This window comes from Helianthus annuus, chromosome 9 (genome assembly GCF_002127325.2).
Source record: "Helianthus annuus cultivar XRQ/B chromosome 9, HanXRQr2.0-SUNRISE, whole genome shotgun sequence".
Lineage (NCBI taxonomy): Eukaryota > Viridiplantae > Streptophyta > Magnoliopsida > Asterales > Asteraceae > Helianthus > Helianthus annuus.
In genome coordinates this window covers 187,374,065-187,394,701 of record NC_035441.2, presented here as the reverse complement: position 1 = coordinate 187,394,701, position 20,637 = coordinate 187,374,065, and the positions used below count along the sequence as shown (strand labels likewise).

The 20,637-nt window shown below is 33.0% G+C and overlaps 3 protein-coding genes across 12 annotated transcripts; 2 read left to right on the top strand and 1 right to left on the bottom strand.

The window, feature by feature from the left end:
- Positions 1-1,342: 1,342 nt before the first annotated feature.
- Positions 1,343-7,953, top strand: LOC110880218 (transmembrane 9 superfamily member 7). The gene is made up of 7 exons (XM_022128805.2): positions 1,343-1,595; positions 3,035-3,199; positions 3,686-3,795; positions 3,885-3,993; positions 4,076-4,188; positions 4,310-4,460; positions 6,558-7,953. The coding sequence occupies exons 1-7, from the start codon at positions 1,485-1,487 to the stop codon at positions 7,713-7,715; spliced, it is 1,917 nt and encodes a 638-aa protein (XP_021984497.1). The 5' UTR covers positions 1,343-1,484; the 3' UTR covers positions 7,716-7,953.
- Positions 7,954-8,917: 964 nt separating this feature from the next.
- Positions 8,918-12,552, bottom strand: LOC110880217. The gene is made up of 6 exons (XM_022128804.2): positions 11,789-12,552; positions 10,796-10,848; positions 10,610-10,697; positions 10,432-10,530; positions 9,202-9,335; positions 8,918-9,132 (listed from the first exon to the last, which is right to left on the bottom strand). Exons 1-6 carry the CDS (start codon positions 12,341-12,343, stop codon positions 9,096-9,098), a joined length of 966 nt encoding a protein of 321 aa, XP_021984496.1. The 5' UTR covers positions 12,344-12,552; the 3' UTR covers positions 8,918-9,095.
- Positions 12,553-16,442: 3,890 nt separating this feature from the next.
- On the top strand, positions 16,443-20,543 carry LOC110875140. 10 transcript variants are annotated; one of them, XM_035978042.1, is made up of 8 exons: positions 16,443-16,524; positions 16,777-16,868; positions 17,227-17,294; positions 17,376-17,460; positions 17,683-17,750; positions 18,126-18,227; positions 18,584-18,640; positions 20,189-20,543. In XM_035978042.1, exons 3-7 carry the CDS (start codon positions 17,229-17,231, stop codon positions 18,632-18,634), a joined length of 372 nt encoding a protein of 123 aa, XP_035833935.1. In that variant the 5' UTR covers positions 16,443-16,524; positions 16,777-16,868; positions 17,227-17,228; the 3' UTR covers positions 18,635-18,640; positions 20,189-20,543. The 10 variants fall into 10 exon arrangements, 4 of the variants coding, with proteins under 4 accessions (XP_035833935.1, XP_035833934.1, XP_035833933.1 ...); XM_035978041.1 differs by having other exon boundaries at positions 18,126-18,232; XR_004868272.1 differs by lacking the exon at positions 17,376-17,460.
- The last annotated feature ends 94 nt before the right edge of the window (positions 20,544-20,637 follow it).

Here is a 20,637-nt window from a genome sequence, read left to right as displayed (position 1 = left end):
TAAAACCATCACCGCAAGGACTAAAGCGCAATTTCCTCGCATCAAAATGCAATTGCCTTACCTCGCCTAGAAAATGGGCCTAGACGCAAGAGACGATGACTTTTAACAACTATGGTTATAACCACATACTTCACCACTAACTTCACATGCAAATCGTCCCTGCAACGCTACCTTGTCCAATTTCCTTGGTTTGTAAATCTAGACGCATCTAGCTAGCATTCATTCAGTCGTTTTAGCATGTGTCAGTATCAGTATCGTAACAAATCAAAACCAAGCCATATCAAATCAAATATCAAATATAACTAGGATTCCGACCCGCCGCAATGCGGCGGGGATTCTTTAGGTATAACTAAGTCGATCTAGAACTCGCACGGTATGTTAAACCTGTCAAACGGCTAAAAACAGACGATGTAAAAACGTTCACCCACCCACACACGTTGCGTGATGTTAACTCGCAAAATTTAGAACGAAACGTAAAAACGTTAAACCAAAGACGCGCGTTGCGATGTGTTAAGTCATAAAATTTAGAACCAAGTATAAAGCGAAAAATTTGCGGAAAATGAAAACTATAAAGGAACAAAGTTGAAAGTAAAAAAAGTTATGAGGATAGATTGCAAAAAATATAAAGTTTTGTGTTAAAAGTAAAAAAAACAAATAGTTTTGGGTTAAAGATAATTTATGAAATACTTTTGGGTGAAAAGTAAAAAAAATCATTTTTTTGGAAAACCCTCAAAACTAACGTTACGACAACCATATGCATAACCATTTATTCTTTGAAAAAACCCCAAAGCACACCCCGCGTTGCGGCTAAGCGTAAAACGGTGTCAAATAGTACTAATGTCACACAACCTTCATCGACCACCAACACTGACTCGACCTAGGATATGCGTGTTGCGACGAACCTGTCAAACATGGAAAAATAGAGGTAAAAACGTTGAACCACACATGCACGTTGCGTCGTATTAACTCGAAAAAATTAGAACTATACGTAAAACGAAAATTTGCGAAAGATGAAAATTATAAGCGACAAAAGTTGTGAAGTTAAATTGCAAATAATGAAAAGTTTTGGGTTAAAGTTAAAAAAAAACAAACTATGTATGGTTAAAATTGCAAAAGGAAAAAACCTTTGGGTTAAAAGTAAAAAATAAAATTTTTTTTTTTTGAAAAATACTCAAAGCATAATGTACCACTCATAATGCACAAGTAAGTTGCTAATTTATATATGGAATAATAATAAACCAAGATAAAACTGATTATTATTTGTTACCGCGAAAGTCGGCGTACGGCGCTAGTGTCCGTATTCGATCAATTCTTATTTTATTTCTTTTTATACAGAAAATCAAATCCCAGATAGAGAGGGTGGAAATCTGGGGCATTTATAACATAAAAACGTCGCACGAAACGAAACCACCATTTCTTCTTCCTTCTTCTTCTGGTTCCTTCTTTCTTTTCTTTCAAATCTCTTTTTCACTCTGATCTGGAAGATGGAGTGGAGCTTCAACCAATTCATCTTAATCTTATTCTCAATCGTCTTCTTCATCTCATCTTCTCAATCATTCTATCTTCCTGGAGTCGCTCCTCGTGATTTTCAACGGGTACGTGTTTCTAAAACCCTCCTTATCCAATCGGATCCCAATTTTATTCGGATTCAATCTGGTTTACTACATATTATTATGTTTTACACTACCTACGTTCGGATCTAGGGTTTTCGCTTCACTTAACGATTGTAGTAACGGTAAATAATGATTTTATGAGTCGAGTTTGTATCTAGGGTTTTGGTTTTGTTATCGATTAGTTTTTCTCAAGGTATTGTTTTTGTTTTACGACAATTTTGAATATATAACGGTCTATATGCAAAAATGTAAATGTAATTTGCTATTATTGTAATGTTCAAATACTGTGTGAATTTTCAGGAGTTAGTTTTGGGATCGGTAGGGGATGTATTTATATATATGGCTGAAGCTTGAACTACATTTGCTGTTGATTGATCTTATGAGTTATAAGCTTATTATTTTTATTTTTGTAGTTTCTGCATTGGTCAGTTTAATAGCCTGTTTTACTGGCAGTATATGCTATGAAAAAAAGTAGGAAAAATTATTCTAGTTTGGATGTATGTTTGCAAAATATAGAAGTTACGTCTTTTGGATGTGTGCCTTAGGGGTTCTTGATGATTATTCATTATTGTAACGTGCTAATCAATTAAGCAGAAGTCATGCTTAGTTGTTGTGGAGTGCATATCGAGCAAGCAGAAGTGCCGGTTTACTTGATTGTTAAACCTTTTTTGCTGCTGTAATTTGCAGACGGGCAGTTGGGAAATTATGTTGCACAAATTTATCTTTTTTGTTTTGATGCTGTTAAGATGGGCAATTCCTTATCGAAATTAAAATGCTTGTTATATCATGTTCTGGCATAGAACCTTTAAGAGCTTACCTCTAGCTTCTTGATTAATGTTCTTTAAATATCTTATAAACATGTGTATTGAGCTTTGTAATTTTTGCAATAATGTGTGAGAAGCCTCATTGGCTTCGTGCTTAGTCTTTTTTAGTTATTTTTGAGTAAATTGCCATTTTGAGTCCCTGAGTTTTTGTCCAAATTGCCATTTTAGTCCAAATAGTTTTTTTTTCTCCTCTGGGTCCCTGACTTTTCATTTTTCTTGCCATTTTGATCACATTGCCTAACTTAGTCTAAAAACCAAGTTATAATCAGGGTTATTTTTGGCATTAAATTATTATGAGGTTTATAAATTATGTTGTAAACTAACCCTGGTTATCACTACACAACAGTTATGCCAAAAATACCCCTGGTTATAACCAGATTTTTAGACTGAGCTAGGCAATGCGATCAAAATGGCAAGAAAATGGAAAAGTCAGGGACCCAGAGGAGGAAAAAAAATATTTGGACTAAAATGGCAATTTGGACCAAACCTCAGGGAATAAAATGGCAATTTACTCGTTAATTTTTAATAATCTTATTATTGTGATTCGAGTCTTCGACAAAGTTTATGTCTTTATGCCTGATCTGACCCTTCTATCAGGGAGATGCTCTTCAAGTCAAAGTCAACAAGCTATCCTCTACAAAGACACAACTTCCGTATGACTATTATTACTTGAATTATTGTAAGCCTAAACACATCCAGAACAGTGCTGAAAACTTGGGGGAGGTGTTGCGAGGTGACCGCATAGAGAATTCAGTCTACACGGTAAACATCTTTGTTTCTTAGTTTTTAAACAGCTTGGTTTTAAAATGCGTGTAGCGATCCGATGCGTTTTGATCCCAAAATCCGATGCGTGATGCGCAATGCGTGAAGCGCACGCATCACGTATGCGAGGTGTTCTTTATTTAAAAATACTAAATATATATACATATATATAACTAATATTTTAACTTGTGAACTTTTAAACAATAAAATATAATATATTCTCATCATCTAAAGTCAGATTTGTTCAATTAAAGATCTAATTTGTTCAAATACTGGTCAACTGCATAAGACGCCACATTAGACCACATCATGTGATGCGCGCATCATGGAACCGCAACACACGACACAATCTCATCACTGCATCATGTGATGCGTGCATTATGCGCTCTTGATTCGCGCATTTTAAAACCAAGTTAAACAGAGTTAATTAAGCGAACACTTTACAACATGTTCTCTCTGATCTGAGATTCTTATCTTCATTTTCAGTTTAATATGAGAGAGGAGCTCCCATGTAAGGTTGGTTGTAAAGTAAAGCTTGATGCTCAATCTGCAAAAAACTTCAAGGAAAAAATTGATGACGAGTACCGCGTGAACATGTATGTGTCATCTTTCTCAAAATTTTCATTCTTCTATGGTACATTAATAAATATATTCATTTCTTTTGTATCTTTGATACGAAACACAGGATTTTGGATAACCTTCCAGTTGCTGTTCTTAGACAAAGACGGGACGGTGGTCAGTCAACTACTTATGAACACGGTTTTCGTGTAGGGTTCAAAGGAAACTATGCTGGGGTGAGTTTTGCAGCCGAAGTTTTCTCTCAACACTTATCTAATATTAATCTCCATGAATTTATTCTTTCATTTAATTGTGTAGAGCAAAGAGGAAAAGTATTTCATCAACAATCACTTGAGCTTTCGAGTCATGTATCACAAGGACCTTGAGACTGATTCTGCAAGAATCGTTGGATTTGAAGTTACTCCAAACAGGTAATTAAACTATTATAGTTACTTCGTATTTGATTGGAGGGTGTTTACATTTTACATTGTAATAATTAATGAGAATACACAATAGTTTTTTTTTTTTTTTTTTCTCAACTTCTGTTTTTAGTATCAAACACGAGTACAAGGAGTGGGATGACAAGAACCCTCAATTGACTACATGCAATCAAAATACCAAAAATTTAATTCAAGGAAGTACCGTGCCACAAGAAGTTGATACTGACAAGGAGGTGGTATTTACATACGATGTTACTTTTAAGGTATGTCAAAGTCAACCCATATACAAGAAAACAAGTCAAATCGGGCAAATGGGTAAAACTATTAGACCATGCGTAGTCGTTGGAGTGAATAATGCCCCACCCTAGGGCGTTTTGCGCCATGTGGCAGCCCAGTCAGCAATGGGGCATTATTGGGCGTTTTTACAAAATGGGTGTAGTGGGGATTGGGGCATTATGTTAAATGAGATGTAAAATAATTAAATAAAACAAAAACCCTCAAAAAAATCTTATTGGATAACAAAAAGGGAGATGGAAGGTGATTGGACAAGGAGAAGGGGGCAAGGCGTGTTTCAGAAAACGCCAAGGGGGTTTTTTTCGCGAATAACGCCCAATAACGCCGGGCCGTAATGGGTATGGGGCATGATTCGGCGTTTTTTTTTTAATTTAAAAAAAAAACGCCCCACTACACATGGTCTTAATAAAAATTAAAAGGGGTTGAATGGGTCAAAAGTTGTTAGTACATGTATCTAATTGCTTACAGTGCTCTAAATCGTTTTATCTAGAAGAAAGTAGAACACTTTTAAATTAGTACAGTTTTGTAATCATATTTAATACGCTAGCTATTTACAAAATTTGAAAGAGATGGTTAAAGAAGTGCTGACATGTTGACCCAACTGACCCATTTGAGTACTCAATCTTCCCAATTTTGTCATTTGTATTGTAGCATATGAATTTTTCTTTGTTATTTTATCTTTTCTTTTTAAAATTCTGGTCAACTGGGTAATGTACAAAATGTGAAAAAAGAAACATACTGAATGGCTATGCAGTTATAGGCTTATAGCGGTCCAAAATCGAATAGCGATCAAGGTCCGCTATATGATATATAGGTTATAGCGGTGGTATAGTGGTGATATAGCGGTAATTTTTATACCATGCATAATTTATGTATTTATATATATATATATAGAGAGAGAGAGAAAGTGTACTGTACAATATTCCTTGACGTACATTACGTACAATATAGTGAAATCGCATGTTATAAAATAGCATGGATGAAATCGCATGTGATAATTTTGATGAAATCGCATGCTTGTTTTTTGTAACAATTTCGCATGTGATAATTTTGATGAAATCGAATTTGGTTTTTTGTAACAATTTCGCATGTGGTAATTTTGATGAAATCGCATGTTAAAAAACCAACATGCGAAATTGTTACAAAAAACCAACATGCGATTTCAATGTGGGATGAAGATCTGACGGCTGAGATGATCGCGTACGTAATGTACGATAAGGGCATTTGTACGTTAACCTAACCCTATATATATAAATATATCTTTGAAAAATGTTAATAGTAATATCAAAATTCATAGTAATATCATTCCATTATCAAAAACCTGTTGCAATTCTAACATAATTTAAGAATTAACACAATCAAACACCTACCTGCGTTACTGTATTGCCTCATTCTACTGCGTTATTGCTATAACCGCTATATAGGTTTCCAAATAGCGGCCAAATAGCGGTATTTAGCGCCGCTAATAGCGGAACCGGCCACCGCTATTTGGACCGCTACACACCCTGAGGTCCGCTAACCGCTATAGCACCGCTATTGACTGCTTAGCTGAATGGACGAAAGTAGTTAAAAGAACAAACTTTAATGATATAATTGACCGCTACAACATTCTGTATCTTTTTAATTAAAATCAATTATATCATTATTCCACTAGTGTAGTCTTTACTTAGAGCATTCACATCCAATCCATCAAATTATACATACATTCCACTAAAAAACAACTCTTATATCAATATATTTTCACTAAAAACAAATACTTTTTCTCTCTCTTTTCAATTAAATAATATTATCATTACATTTTTCTCTAACTTCCACTCACAACCATTTTCAAAATATATTAAAAAATTATAACGGGTGAACAGTGTCCCCCCAAATATACAGATGAACAGTAACATTTTCTCTCTCCTCTACTCACAACCACTTTTTATACCCTTTATAATATAAAAACCCCTCCTCACATAATTTGATGGTTAGGATGTGAATGCTCTTATATGTTACATTTTGGTATTTAGGTAGTCAAAAAAGGTGAGACAAAAAGGTATTAATTGGTCTTTTTTTATTTGTAGGAAAGCGATATTAAATGGGCATCACGTTGGGACACCTATCTTCTTATGAACGATGATCAAATTCACTGGTTTTCAATCATAAACTCCCTAATGATAGTCTTATTTCTTTCGGGTATGGTAGCAATGATCATGATGAGAACTCTTTATCGCGACATTGCAAATTATAACCAATTGGATTCACAAGATGACGCCCAAGAAGAAACCGGATGGAAACTCCTTCATGGAGACGTTTTTCGGGCCCCCACAAAATCTGGGCTTCTTTCGGTTTATGTTGGCACCGGTGTCCAAATCCTCGGAATGACAGTGGTAACCATGATATTCGCTTTACTCGGTTTCTTATCACCATCTAATCGTGGCGGTCTTATGACAGCTATGGTTCTTTTATGGGTGTTTATGGGTTTGTTTGCCGGTTATTCCTCCGCACGATTATACAAAATGTTCAAAGGTACCGAATGGAAAAGGAACACGTTAAAGACCGCATTCATGTTTCCTGGTATTTTGTTCGTGTTTTTCTTTGTTCTGAATGCGATAATTTGGGGTGAGAAATCCTCTGGAGCGATACCGTTTGGAACCATGTTCGCTCTCGTTTGTTTATGGTTCGGGATATCCGTACCGCTAGTGTTTGTAGGCAGTTACTTGGGCTTCAAGAAACCTGTAGCCGAAGACCCCGTAAAAACAAATAAAATCCCTAGACAAGTTCCGGAGCAAGCTTGGTACATGAAACCCGTATTTTCGATCCTAATCGGCGGAATTTTACCATTCGGGGCGGTTTTTATCGAGCTTTTCTTCATTTTAACCTCGATTTGGTTGAATCAGTTCTACTACATATTCGGGTTTTTGTTCATTGTGTTTGTGATTTTAATAATCACATGTGCGGAAATAACGGTGGTGCTATGTTACTTCCAACTGTGCAGTGAGGATTACAATTGGTGGTGGCGCGCGTACCTTACAGCGGGGTCATCTGCGCTGTATCTTTTTCTGTACTCGGCTTTTTACTTCTTCACAAAACTGGAAATTACAAAGTTGGTATCGGGGATTTTGTATTTCGGGTACATGTCGATTGCTTCATATGCGTTTTTCGTGTTGACGGGTACAATCGGGTTTTACGCATGCTTATGGTTTGTGAGGAAGATATACTCATCTGTGAAGATAGACTGATTGATGTAAGAAAGGAAGCCAGAGGCAGACAGAGGTGTAATGGTTTGTCTAGTAAAAGGATATTGTCTAATTTTCTAGTATCTAGTTTAGGACTTTGGGTTCTATGTTGCCTGTTTTGTCTTCTCTTTCTCATGCCAAACATAGGCCTGTCACTTTTTGATGTAACAAAAGTTTTTTTAAAAAGGGAGAAAATCATGGAAATAGTTATTTCCAATATCATATGTAATAATTTCATCAATCTACCCTATTTTCTTAAGTAATAGGTACATAACTACATACAAAATGAAGAATAATAAAATAAAACAAGGGAAAATTACGAAATTGTTGGTTGACCTAGAGGGTTTTCAATTTTGTCACGCTCCTGCGTCCTTGGAAGGACCACTGAGCTTCGGAAGAGTCCGCATGTTATGTTGATGCGTCCATGTCCGACAAACCACTCCCGTGCGTCGGCAGACCACTTCCGAAGCGTCAGTGAAGAGTCAGCCAAAATGGGAGTGGCCTGCCGACGCACGGGAGTGGTTCGCCGACGCGAAGAGTCAGCCAAAACGGGAGTGGTCCGCGGACACACGGGAGGGGTCCGCGGACACACGGGAGGGGTCTGCGGACGCATGGGAGTGGTCTGTCGGACACGTGTCAGATGCTTGCTACGTGGACTCTTCAACATGATACGCCGACGCATCCCATGCTCAGAGGTCCTTCCACGGACGCATGAGCTTGACAAATTTGAAAACATGGTTGGTCAACGCACATTTTCGTAAATTCCCCTTAAAACAATATCGTTCTAGTCTTTGGTAGACCAAACATTAAAAGGAAGCCTATTTATTAAGATAAGGTGAGGTTACACTTGGTAACGAAAGTGAAAGTTGTGAGTGTTGATGGCCACATTGCGAAATATAAATTATCCTCTACTATTTCGTCATAGTTTGAAATTATTAAAATCCAATTTGCTTAACAAATAACAGAGTTTTTAGTAGCTACAGTTGAAACTAAAATCCAATTTGCTTAAAAACTAACAGAGTGTCTAACAACAGCTGTGTCAAGGATAATTAGTGTTAGATCATTACACTGTAGAAGCTAAAAGTGTATTAATTATTTTTGTTATGCTTGCTATTCAAAAAATGAAGTTGCGCTCAAGCTTGACTTGTTTTATGTTTCAAGATTGTTTTTTTTTGTGCTCGATAAGCAATTCGACAACTCTAGAATGATCAAAAGCAAGACAAGCTTTAGTTTCAGTTCACCAGTAGATTAGAAAACAAAATTCTATAAGTTAGGTTACATCAGCAATATAAGTTCTGTGTAATCTATAAGATAACCCAAAATAAGCAATAAAAACTCTGCACAGATGCATCATTAAAATTCTATTTTCCAGCCATCAACCCATCAACCCGAACCGAACTTGGGTTTCCCCTTCTTTTGCCTGCACATGAACATAACATGCTAATAAACTGAATTTGAGTTCAAGAGGTTTATGGGATAGAACACTAACCAGAATGAATCCTTTTTCTCCTGAGCCAATAGCTCCTCAAAAGAAATATCAGATATATCATTATCTAAATCACTATCTTCTGTTGCTTCAACAGATTTTGCCTTTGACTCCATGTAAGCACCGATTTCAAGCATCTACACGACCCAAAATCAGAAATGCGTCAAAACATATTACATATAACTACATTTTTGTGAGCATTGCATAATGCATTGCATTGCGCATTGCATTGCATAATGCATTGCGTTGCGTTGCATAATGCATTGCGCTGCGCAGCGCTGCGCTGCCCTGCCCTGCCCTGCCCTGCGCTGCCCTGCCCTGCATTGCATTGCATTGCATTGCATTGCATTGCATTAATGCATTCCATTCCATTCCATTCCATTCCATTCCATTCCATTCCATTCCATTCCATTACATTACATTACATTACATTACATTACATTACATTACATTACATTACATTATATACTAAAACACAAACCCTTAGCTACAATGGTAAGGGTTTTATCTTTTAGTGTAATTTTTTTTTAACTTTTTTAAGTTTCAGTTTTTGTTATTTTAGCCCCTGTTCTTTACTATATACATGTTTAGCCCCTCAAGTTTAATAAAGTATTTTTCCTCATTAGTTAACTTTGTATATATATACATGTTTAGTCCTTTTACTTTAACTTGCTAAGGGTTTGTCTTTTTAGTCCCTATTCTTTACTATATTTAACATACGTTCTACTTTAACTTTCATAATATACATGTTTAGTCCATATACTTTAATAAAGTATTTTCCTTCATCAGTTAACTTTGTATATATACATGTTTAGTCACTCTACTTTTATATCTATTGCTTTAATAAAGTGCTTCTGTTTCATTCTTCGACTACTTCTGATATTATGTACATGTGCATTACGTGGTTCTCAACATATTATTGGTTCCGAAACAAACATGCTCTATATACGTTTGTGTGTGTGTGTGGAGAGAGAGAGAGAGATTAAAAGTTAAATTCTTTCCTCTTGAGTAATAAGTAGACAAAAATATTGTCCAAAAACAAAATCCGAAATGGTGTGTACAATTAATGCGGATCTTGAGAATAATACCAATTTTGACCTCAATGTATTTCAAATACCAAATGACTTGGAAAGCTTGCAAGATATAATGATAACCTAACAAGTAACGTATAACTACCAACTTTTAAAAGTGGACCAACTACCTTAGGACAAGAGGAGTAATGTACAAAGTTACCTTCTTGTAAGCTGGTGAGAGCTTAAGTTGTTGCTGAAGCCAGTTATATACAAATGCATCCTCTTCTAGCCTCTTTTGTTCTAACTCTAGTTTGTATATCTGCACTTGACTAATTACTACCAAAATGGAATTTACATTATTGAAGACGGGAATATAATAAATAATTTCCATCACCAACCTGTTGGCGCAGTCGATCAAATGAAGACCTGTCTGCTTTAAATAATAAAGCCTTTGTAATCGTAAACTTCCTATGAATGACCTCAGACCTGTTGATAAAAAATGACTATAGTTTAATATAAAAACAATCTCACAAATATATGTTCTATACTACCGACTGCAATATGTATTTAACAATAGTACGTACTTGTGTTTTAGCTCATTTCTTGCTTCAATCAAGCAGTTTACAAACTGACCAACCTGCACATATAAGTTATATATAACTTTAAATGTCCAAGATAAAATCTTATTTCTTTTGGCCAAAAAACAGATATAAATTTACTACAGAACAATAACTTTGAAAGAAAAAAAAAAAAAAACAGATTCTTGAATTGCAATAACTTGATGTGGTATATAGAATATGAACAGGATAGAATGAAAATGATTTCATAAATTAACTTAAAATACTAGTCAGGTTGTAAAAGTATACATATACTACTTTTTATAGCTGATCGTGTCTGTTTAAAAGTATCCGCAGACAATTTGGGTTCATTAGTTGGCCTAAAATTGGCATTTTTGGGTCAGGGCTAATTAGCGAAGGTGATGAGAAAATTTCATGCAAAAAAAAAAAAAAAAAAAATGATATCGCTATTTGCAGCTGTAAATTTAACTGAAAGTTAACCATATTTATTATAAATTACTCTCTTTGAATCCATGTTTCCTCATATTGGATCCCAGACACAATAAGTTCCTCAAAATAAGAAGAAACACATTTTCAAACATTACGCTTTACAATAATAACAGCACTCAAGACACTAAATCAGTAAATCTTGTAAGGATTCTAATGTGAAACATAATGCCTCCCTGCATACCAAAATATATAAAGTTTTTGTTTTATAGCGTTTAAACCAGCGAACCATTTTCCAAAATAATATAATATAGATACAGTCTACATAATAAACGAATTGAACTGATTCATAAACACCTTATGGTTCACAATAGCCATCATAAGCTACAGGCACTAAAGAAATTTAAACTACAGCCAGATTTCTTATTTATCTTTCACCATCATGTCGAACAGTTAAAACCGACATCATCTTAACATAAGGCATTCTAGCAACCTCTAACCGGTTAGCTAATAAAATCGGTTTGCACACACTAACATATTCCAATATAAACATCATAATAAAAGAACATAAACCTGAAGCAGAGTCAATCCCTTGGACTCATGAGATTTCACAAGCTGATCATACTGTTGCTTAATCCTCCTCTGTGTCGCACTCGAAGCCGAAGTAAACGGATACAAACACACTAAATCCTCATCCTTCTTCACTCTTCCATTTCCTCCAACCAAATCCTCCTTATCCACCACTCGATTTTTCGACAAATCATCGCAATCGGATCGTTGTTTCTTCTTCGCTCTTTTCTTCTTCTTCTTTTTCCTTTCACATTCCTCGTCTCCGGCCGTTGTGACGTCATTCTCCGCCGTCTTCCGGTCATCCGCTAACAATTCCGGCCAGATCTCGAGAAGTAAGGAAGAATTAGGGCTCGTATCGTCGGATGTAACAGATTTTAGGTTTTGTAAGGTGGTAATACAATCGTCACTATTGATTGTACGGACAATGTCGGTTATCAGCGGCGGTGAATGACGGTGGCGGAGCCGCCGGAACAGAGCAAAGCAGAGGAGTGAGAAGGAGATGAAGGCGATTAAGAGCACCGGAAACATAAGGCGGTGGTGGTGGTTAATATTATCCATTTAAATTTAGAAAGTTAGGAGCAGCGAGTGTGATTAGCGACGGCGGAAGTCGTCATTTTGTGGAGGAAACTTGAAGCAGTAGCGGCGGCGGCGGCGACGGAGACGGTGGTGGTGGTTGATGACGTGGAAGGAGGTTGAAGAAGATATTTATTATTTCTGTTATGGAAATGAGAAAATGGTGATATTTGAAGTCTTGCAGAGTCAGTCTCAACTCAAAGTGTTGTGTTAAAACTAGGGATGAACACGGCACTTGTTCGGTATTGAACCAGTATCGCTACTGAAAGTATCGGTATCGAAAAATAGAGAAACATGGTATCGGTATCGATACTTGCTATTATCCGTAAGTACCGATACCAGTATAAAAAACCGAAAAAAAAAAAATTGGTATCGGTACCGAATATACCTAGTACGGTATCAGTTTGATCCCGTATCAAATGATAATCTCTAGTTAAAACTTTAGTTTCAAGTTTCGTTTATTTTGATTTGATTATTATCTTTTCCCCATGGTGGAGATACACCCAACCTTTTTTTCTTTTTTTAGCTTTATTCGGATATAACATCTTTTTCCATTAGATATACAAAAATATCTTTATTAGATTTTTTTTTTTTTTTTTGAAAGGTGTACTTCATTAAACAAACGCGAAGTATCTTCAAGCTAGATAATATGCTTTTTTTAACGACAAATTTTGGACGGACCACTATAGTATTATCGTGCTATCAGTGGAACCATCTGATCATATTCATCTCCGCTAGACAATATTGTCTATACACTAATTCAGGAGGAAACCTAATGAATCTGGAAAAAAAACCCTTGTGGGAATCACACCCAAATTATAAAATAATAGTTTATCATAAAGCCTTAATATTAACTTGATAGATGAAATGCATTTGAAAATAAAACTTAAAATAAAATTGGACCTAACTTACGATTTGCCTAGAGTTACATGCATAGTCTATGGAATATAGATGAGAAAAAAAAAAGGGAATCGGACTCCATGACAAACGGCTATAGGTGGTTTTTCTGGCTTCCCATACTCGGATTCCATTGTCTAGAGCCTTGAATTTGACTATGATAGATTTTATTCAAATTTAGCGAGATTTTTTTTTATAGAAAAACGTAAATCGTGGTATGTTAACTTAGACTATGCATTGTAATTTAACATAACGCATCGCCACGTCACTGCCATGTTGTGGTCTAACTAAAAATTAATTTAAAAAAGAAAAAAAATGTGATTGATTGGTTTGGGATGGACCCCATCTCATTTGTTGCTTAAGGGCGTTAATGGGTGGGCGCCTCTCTTGGCGCCCGGCTTTAACTTACTTGTTTTGGAGTTTAGGCATTAAAGGTGGTCATGTTGCATGATAACTTTATTCATGGTTGTAAAAGTCCCACCTAGCCTCCGAGGACTCACTACAAGGTAGGCTGCCGAGACTCGAGTACCGTTCACCTAGGCCCATTACTCCCTGAGTAATCTCCGCCTATGCCGAGTATCTCCCGAGTACTCTCAAATCCGACTAGAGAGCGCCTAACGACTTTTGCAACCATGACTTTATTTATAATCTCTTGCAAGTAAATAAGCAAATTTGATAGGGAACTATTTGAGCATAAACGTAACTTGCAATAAACGAAAGAAAAAAGGAGACCACATCAAGTATATATGATTCTGTCATCAATTCAACACGTTCTTTAATAAATAAATATCAGACTCATCAAACAAGGTCTTTTCGAGAAACATTCATGAAAGTTTTTACTTTCAAGTTACATATAATAATACAATATAATAACATAATCTATATATATATATAAATGAGATGGATTTGGGCTATGTGTCCTTTGTCTTTGGCCATCTAGGCTGATGTGGCAATTTGGTTTAGGAGGGAAATCCCAATTTGCTTTATACAATCACGATTCCAAGGAAAAAAGGCGGGATCCGAATTGAGTTGGGTCGGGTTTTTCGAATTCGGGTCATAGTATATATTTCCTTTTTTTTTCTCATTCTTCTTGCACACACTTTACAAACCCTAAAAAACTAAGTTGCATCCTCTCTCCTATCACCACCACCAAGATCCTCAATTCTAAACCATAGCCAAATCTCTGCAACATCATCTTCTTCACACAAATCAATCCTATTAACCAATCAAAGGTATGTTTCTATGTTTTTGATTTTATTGTTTCTGATTTCTTTGTTTTACGATTGTAATCTACACAATCGATCCTAAATCTACTTTATTTATGTTATTCAATTCTATAGAAACTTGATTTTATAAAGATTGTGTCGAATGCTATTAACTTCTTCTTTGTCCTAAACTTTGTAGATCTGATCATAAAAATTGAAGGTATGTTGTTTTAATTTGTTGTTTATCTATTGTGTATCTTTAATCTAGCGATTGAACATTTATCTTTCTGTTTTTTTTTTTTTTTTTTTTTTGCAAACAAAATCAAGATCAGAGGTTTTATTATCATCATCTACATATATCAAAGTTACTGATTTTTGTTGATTTTGTTTTTCATGTGGAACCCTAAATCTTGGATAAAATCGGACTCCGATCATTCGTGAAACAACAGAGGTTAGCTAAATGTTATAGCTGTTTTCTTTTTTTTAAGTTTGTGTAGGTTTGATTTTATCCTTTCTGTTTGGTATTTCTTTTTTTTTCGTTGTTTGTTGGTTGTTTGTTGATGATGATTTTGCATTATCCGATTCCAATCATATGAAATGATATTTTGTTGATGTTTTGATTTTGTTCTCATGTTACTCATATTTTTATTTACAGTCTTTTAGTTTGTTGTTGATGATGATATGTTTTGATTGTGTCCGATGTTTTTTGATTGTGTTGATGAAGATTTACAGTGGTCTGATATTTTTTCATCCGGTATAATGTTTTTGTCTTCGGAATATTGATTTTGGTTCTAAAAAATAAATATTTTTTATTTTTTTTAAACCGTTTCTTTTTATTTTTGAATTTGGAAGTTTCTCAATTGATTAAATTATCTTTTAAAGCTTATTGATTGTTGATTTAGGAATATTGATTGTTTTTCTATAAATACTTTACCGTTTTATTTTTTTAAAAACCTTCATATATATTTTTCAGATATGCATCCCTTGCACAACAGTCCTTTATTTTTAAAGCTTATTGATGAAGATGACCTGATATTTTTGGTACGTTTATGTGTATTCTAATTACTAATCATATTTTAAGTAAACTGATATTTATCTTTTTTTATTTTGTTTTAAACTTATAGCAAATAAATGGTAATTTATAAAGTATGATAATTTATGGAATTGGATGTTAGTGATATAATTTTCAGAATTCAAATTTTAAATTTTAAATTTTGAGGTTTCTAATTTAAATTTTAAATTTAAAATTTTGAGCAATTTTAAATTTCGTTAGTGATTTATTTTTAGTATGATAATTTTGCGGAATTAAGGTTTCTGTTTCTATAAATAAATGGTGTTACGTTTTTTGAAACCTCAAATTTAAAATTTTAAGGTTTCTATTTATATTTCCGGAATTTAAATTTTAAATTTAAAATTTTGATCAATTTTAAATTTTGTTAGTGAATTGTTTTTAGTATGATTATTTTCCGGAATTAGGGTTTCTATTTCCGGAATTCAAATTTTAAATTTATATTTTTGAGCAATTTTAAATTTTGTTAATGATTTTTTCTTGAAACCTTAAATTTAAATTTTAGTGATTTATTTTTAGTATGATAATTTTTCTGGAATTAAGGTTTCTATTTAAATTTTAAATTTAAAAGTTTTCCATTAATGTGTTTCATTTTAAATTTTGAATCTGTAAATTGAATTTAAATTTGAAAGGTTAGATTTTCCTAATAAGTTTGCTTGATTTACGGGATTGGATATTAGTGATTTGATTTTCAGATTTTAAATTTTAAATTTTGAAGTCAATCATTATTTTAAATTTAAATTTTGAAGTAAACCATTATTGTGTTTGATTTTAAATTTTGTATGCCTTGAAATCTTGGTGTTTTTTTATGAGATGCTTTGACTATATTATTTGTAATTTTAGGGATGCTTCGAGTCTTTGACTATTGTTTTTGTACTCGAGTTGCATATCTCACAAACTTTTTGTGTTTTGTAATTTTAGGTGAAGAGCTTCTTTCAGACTCCTTCCCCTACAAGGAACTATTGAATGGGTTCCTATGAGAAGTTGAAGAAAAGGTATATCTTACACTGGTTTGTGAGTTATAATTTTTTGTATTTTAGTTATAATTTTTGTATTTAATTAGTTTTTAATTCTTTAAAGATGTCTTTATTTTCTTTTTAAATCTGTTTTTGTTTCTATAAATAGATTAGTGTTGTTAAAGATGATTTTTGTATTCGAAATTATGATTCGGTTTCTGTAAATAGACTTTGTTTCTATAAATAGATTACCGTTATATTTTTTTTAAACAATGGTTACTTCCTTTGCAGTTATGGATAATGAAAACAATGCTCCTTCGTTATTAAAGTCGATTGAGGACTATGATCCTATATTTTTCGAATTGTTCGTCGACCAAAAACAGGTTAGTTCAGTGTTGTTGGTGTTGTTTGTTTTTTGATATGTATAGTCTTTCTTTTTTATTTTTGTCTTTAGGTGTTAATTTGAAATTTTATGTGATTATCTTTTGAAGTTCTTATGGTTTGTTTTGTGAGTTATAATTTTTTGTATTTAGTTATGATTTTTGTACTTAGTTAATTGTTAATTCTTTAAAGATGTCTTTAATTTCTTTTTAAAGTTGTTTTTGTTTCTATAAATAGATTAGTGTTGTTAAAGATGATTTTTGTATTCGAAATTATGATTCGGTTTATGTAAATAGACTTTGTTTCTATAAATAGATTACCGTTATATTTTTTTTTAAACAGTGATTACTTCCATTGCAGTTATGGATCATGAAAACAACGCTCCTTCGTTGTTAAAGTTGATTAAGAACTATGATCCTATATTTTTGGTATGTTTCTTAAGTTTTCAGTTTTGTGCACACAATAAGTTATTGCAACTTATATGTTTTTCTTTTTGTTTCGATTGATAGGAAATACCATATGATTTTGCAACCTTATTGTGGGGAGAACAACTTCCATATGTCAATGTCTTAAAATTAGTGATGATGATTTATCGTGAGTCATTGAGTTATAATTTTTGTATTTAGTTAGTTGTTAATTCTTTAAAGATGCCTTTGATTTCAATTTTAAAGTTGTTTTTGTTTCTATAAACAGATTACTGTTGTTAAAGATTATTTTTGTATTCGGAATTATGATTCGATTTCTGTAAATAGACTTTGTTTCTATAAATATATTACCATTATATATTTTTTGAAACAATGGTTACTTCCTTTGCAGTTATGGATCCTAAAAACAACTCTCATTCGTTGTTAAAGTTAATTGAGGAATATGATCCTATATTTTTGGTATGTTTCCTTAGTGATTTGATTTTTAAATTTTAAATTCTGAAATCAATCATTATTTTAAATTTAAATTTGAAAGTTTTCCATTAATGTGTTTGATTTTAAATTTCGAATCTGTAAATTGAATTTAAATTTGAAAGGTTAGACTTTCCTAATAAGTTTGCTTGATTTACGGGATTGGATATTAGTGATTTGATTTTCAGATTTTAAATTTTAAATTTTGAAGTCAATCATTATTTTAAATTTAAATTTTGAAGTAAACCATTATTGTGTTTGATTTTAAATTTTGAATGCTTTGAAATCCTGATGTTTTTTTATGAGATGATTTAACTATATTATTTGTAATTTTAGGGATGTGCTTTTATTTTGATTCATTAGGTGTTTATTTTGGATGGTCCGGAGTTTTTGGCTGCAACTATGTTGGACAGAGATATGCTTGCTATTGCTGTAAATTGGTACCATGTCGGTTGGTTTTGCTTGGTAAGGTTAGACTTTCCTAATAAGTTTGCTTGATTTACGGGATTAGATATTAGTGATTTGATTTTCAGATTTTAAATTTTAAATTTTGAAGTTAATCATTATTCTAAATTTAAATTTTGGAATAAACCATTATTTTGTTTGATTTTAAATTTTCAATTTCGAAGTCAATTATTATGTTAAATTTAAATTTTAAAGTTTGCCATTAATGTGTTTGATTTTAAATTTCGAATCTGTAAATTGAATTTAAATTTGAAAAGTTAGTCTTTCCTAATAAGTTTGCTTGATTTACGGGATTGGATATTAGTATACTTTGTTTATTGGGTTTTAACTAATAATTTGATTGACTCGGTTGTTAGATTTGTGACGATGCGTCGGACAAACAACATTGGGAAAATATACAGCCTTGAGCCTTGGTAAGTTAACACATTAGTTAAGGTTATGATGTTTTTTCATGGCACCGACACATTATTGAGTAGTAGCGCATTATGTTAGTGATATTAAAATTTGTGCCTTGAGAAATTTTGTATATTGATTGATGTTTGAAATTGATTGTGAGGTCTTTGAATGTGCATTGTATTGCTGATTGATGTATGAGATTTTGTTGATTGGCATAAGGTATTAGATAAGATGTGTTTGAAGTTGTGAAGATGAATAAGTGAGACATGTGTAGCAGATATTAGTGAGTGCACAACACATTAGTTAGGGTTTTGAATTATTGCTACAGGTTAGTGATGTTAGAGATTGTGTTATGAGAAATGTGTAGATTGAATTATGTCTGTGTTTGATTGTGACACCTTTGATTGTGCATGAAATTGCTGGTTATATGAGATATTGTTGATTGTAGACAAGTAAGTTTGAACAGAACTTATTAGATTTGAAAGTTTGACATTAATGTGTTTGATTTTAAATTTCGAATCTGTATATTGAATTTAAATTTGAAAGGTTAGACTTTTCTAATAAGTTTGCTTGATTTACGGGATTGGATATTAGTGATTTGATTATCAGATTTTAAATTTTAAATTTTGAATTCAATCATTATTTTAAATTTAAATTTTGAAGTAATGGCAATCTGAGTCTGATTTTTTTTCGTGATTAATATTCGCTTGAGTAACCCAATCTGAGTCTGATTTTTTCGTTAACGATTCTGGTAAACTTTCCCGATTTGGGTTTTCTGCAAGGCTAATCATCTAAATTAATTTGTTATTTTTATGATTTACCATTGCATAAGTTAGTATAATTTGTTGACAAAGTTTTGTTTTGTGGGATAGTAGTCATAAATTGAGTAATATTCAAGGTTTATGTGTTTTTATTTTGATTCATTAAATAAGATGTGTTTGAGTAATATTCAAGGTTTATGTATATATGAGATTTTGTTGATTGGCATAAGGTGTTAGATAAGATGTGTTTGAAGTTGTGAAGATGAATAAGTGAGACATGTGTAGCAGATATTAGTGAGTGCACAACACATTAGTTAGGGTTTTGAATAATTGCTACAGGTTAGTGATGTTAGAGATTGTGTTTTGAGAAATGTGTAGATTGAATTATGTTTGTGTTTGATTGTGACACCTTTGATTGTGCATGAAATTGCTGGTTATATGAGATTTTGTTGATTGTAGACAAATAAGTTTGAACAATTAGATTCACATTTAAGTATAAAAAATGAGAGGTTGTTATAATCTGAATTATATTCTGAACGAAAAACTGAAAGGAAAAGGAAAAAAGAATAATTTAATACAGAGAAAAGAGGATAGAGAGAGAGTTGCCATATTTTTAAAACCAAAAATATAAGGTAACCATGCTTCTAAAATCTACTATACTTTTTAATAATATTTTGTGGAAAATGGACTATATTGGGTAGGTAGTCAAACATGGTTTTAGGGTCAAAACGGCTGTGTTGGGTTGACTCGGGACACTTTTATGAAAAACTTGATGTTTCTGACCTTAATAAACCATTTTTGTAGATGACCAATGTATATCTCTATTTGAGGAATTCTCCAAAGATCCAGAGCCGATTGTTTCATAGAGCTATGAAGTTGCGTTAAACATACTGGATTTTGAATGATCCGACAAACCATTCGAGGTACTTGGAAGATTAAGTCTCTTATCTGGGTGGTTGTTACAGGTTTAGGATGTTAAATGATTTTGGATGTACTCTGCGATGTCGATGATGCAGAGATGTTGGTGAAGCTTAGGTTAACAACTTCATGTGTATATTTTAATGAATAAAGTTTTTGTTGTTTATATTTTCTAATTTAAACTTTTAATTAACTTCTAAATTTAATTAAATGAGTTTGTTTTGCAGGTTCGAACAACTTCATGTGTATATTTTATTATTAAAAAGAAAAGTTTTTTTTTTTTGTTTCATGGGTCGTTCAGAGAGGCAAGTTTCTACCTCCGGTTCTTGCCCGAA

What these genes read in the sequence shown, in the direction of transcription:
- LOC110880218 (XM_022128805.2), top strand. Translation starts at nt 1,485, where the DNA reads ATGGAGTGGAGCTTCAACCAATTCATCTTAATCTTATTCTCAATCGTC. An exon ending in TCAAAGGAAACTATGCTGGG is followed by an intron (nt 3,994 to 4,075) that starts GTGAGTTTTGCA and finishes TTAATTGTGTAG; the next exon opens with AGCAAAGAGGAAAAGTATTT. An exon ending in TTTGAAGTTACTCCAAACAG is followed by an intron (nt 4,189 to 4,309) that starts GTAATTAAACTA and finishes TTCTGTTTTTAG; the next exon opens with TATCAAACACGAGTACAAGG.
- LOC110880217 (XM_022128804.2), bottom strand. Translation starts at nt 12,343, where the DNA reads ATGGATAATATTAACCACCACCACCGCCTTATGTTTCCGGTGCTCTTA. An exon ending in AGGGATTGACTCTGCTTCAG is followed by an intron (nt 10,849 to 11,788) that starts GTTTATGTTCTT and finishes TTATATGTGCAG; the next exon opens with GTTGGTCAGTTTGTAAACTG. An exon ending in TTGATCGACTGCGCCAACAG is followed by an intron (nt 10,531 to 10,609) that starts GTTGGTGATGGA and finishes AGTCAAGTGCAG; the next exon opens with ATATACAAACTAGAGTTAGA.
- LOC110875140 (XM_035978040.1), top strand. Translation starts at nt 17,229, where the DNA reads ATGGATCATGAAAACAACGCTCCTTCGTTGTTAAAGTTGATTAAGAAC. An exon ending in ATTAGTGATGATGATTTATC is followed by an intron (nt 17,461 to 17,682) that starts GTGAGTCATTGA and finishes CTTCCTTTGCAG; the next exon opens with TTATGGATCCTAAAAACAAC. An exon ending in AATATGATCCTATATTTTTG is followed by an intron (nt 17,751 to 18,125) that starts GTATGTTTCCTT and finishes TTGATTCATTAG; the next exon opens with GTGTTTATTTTGGATGGTCC.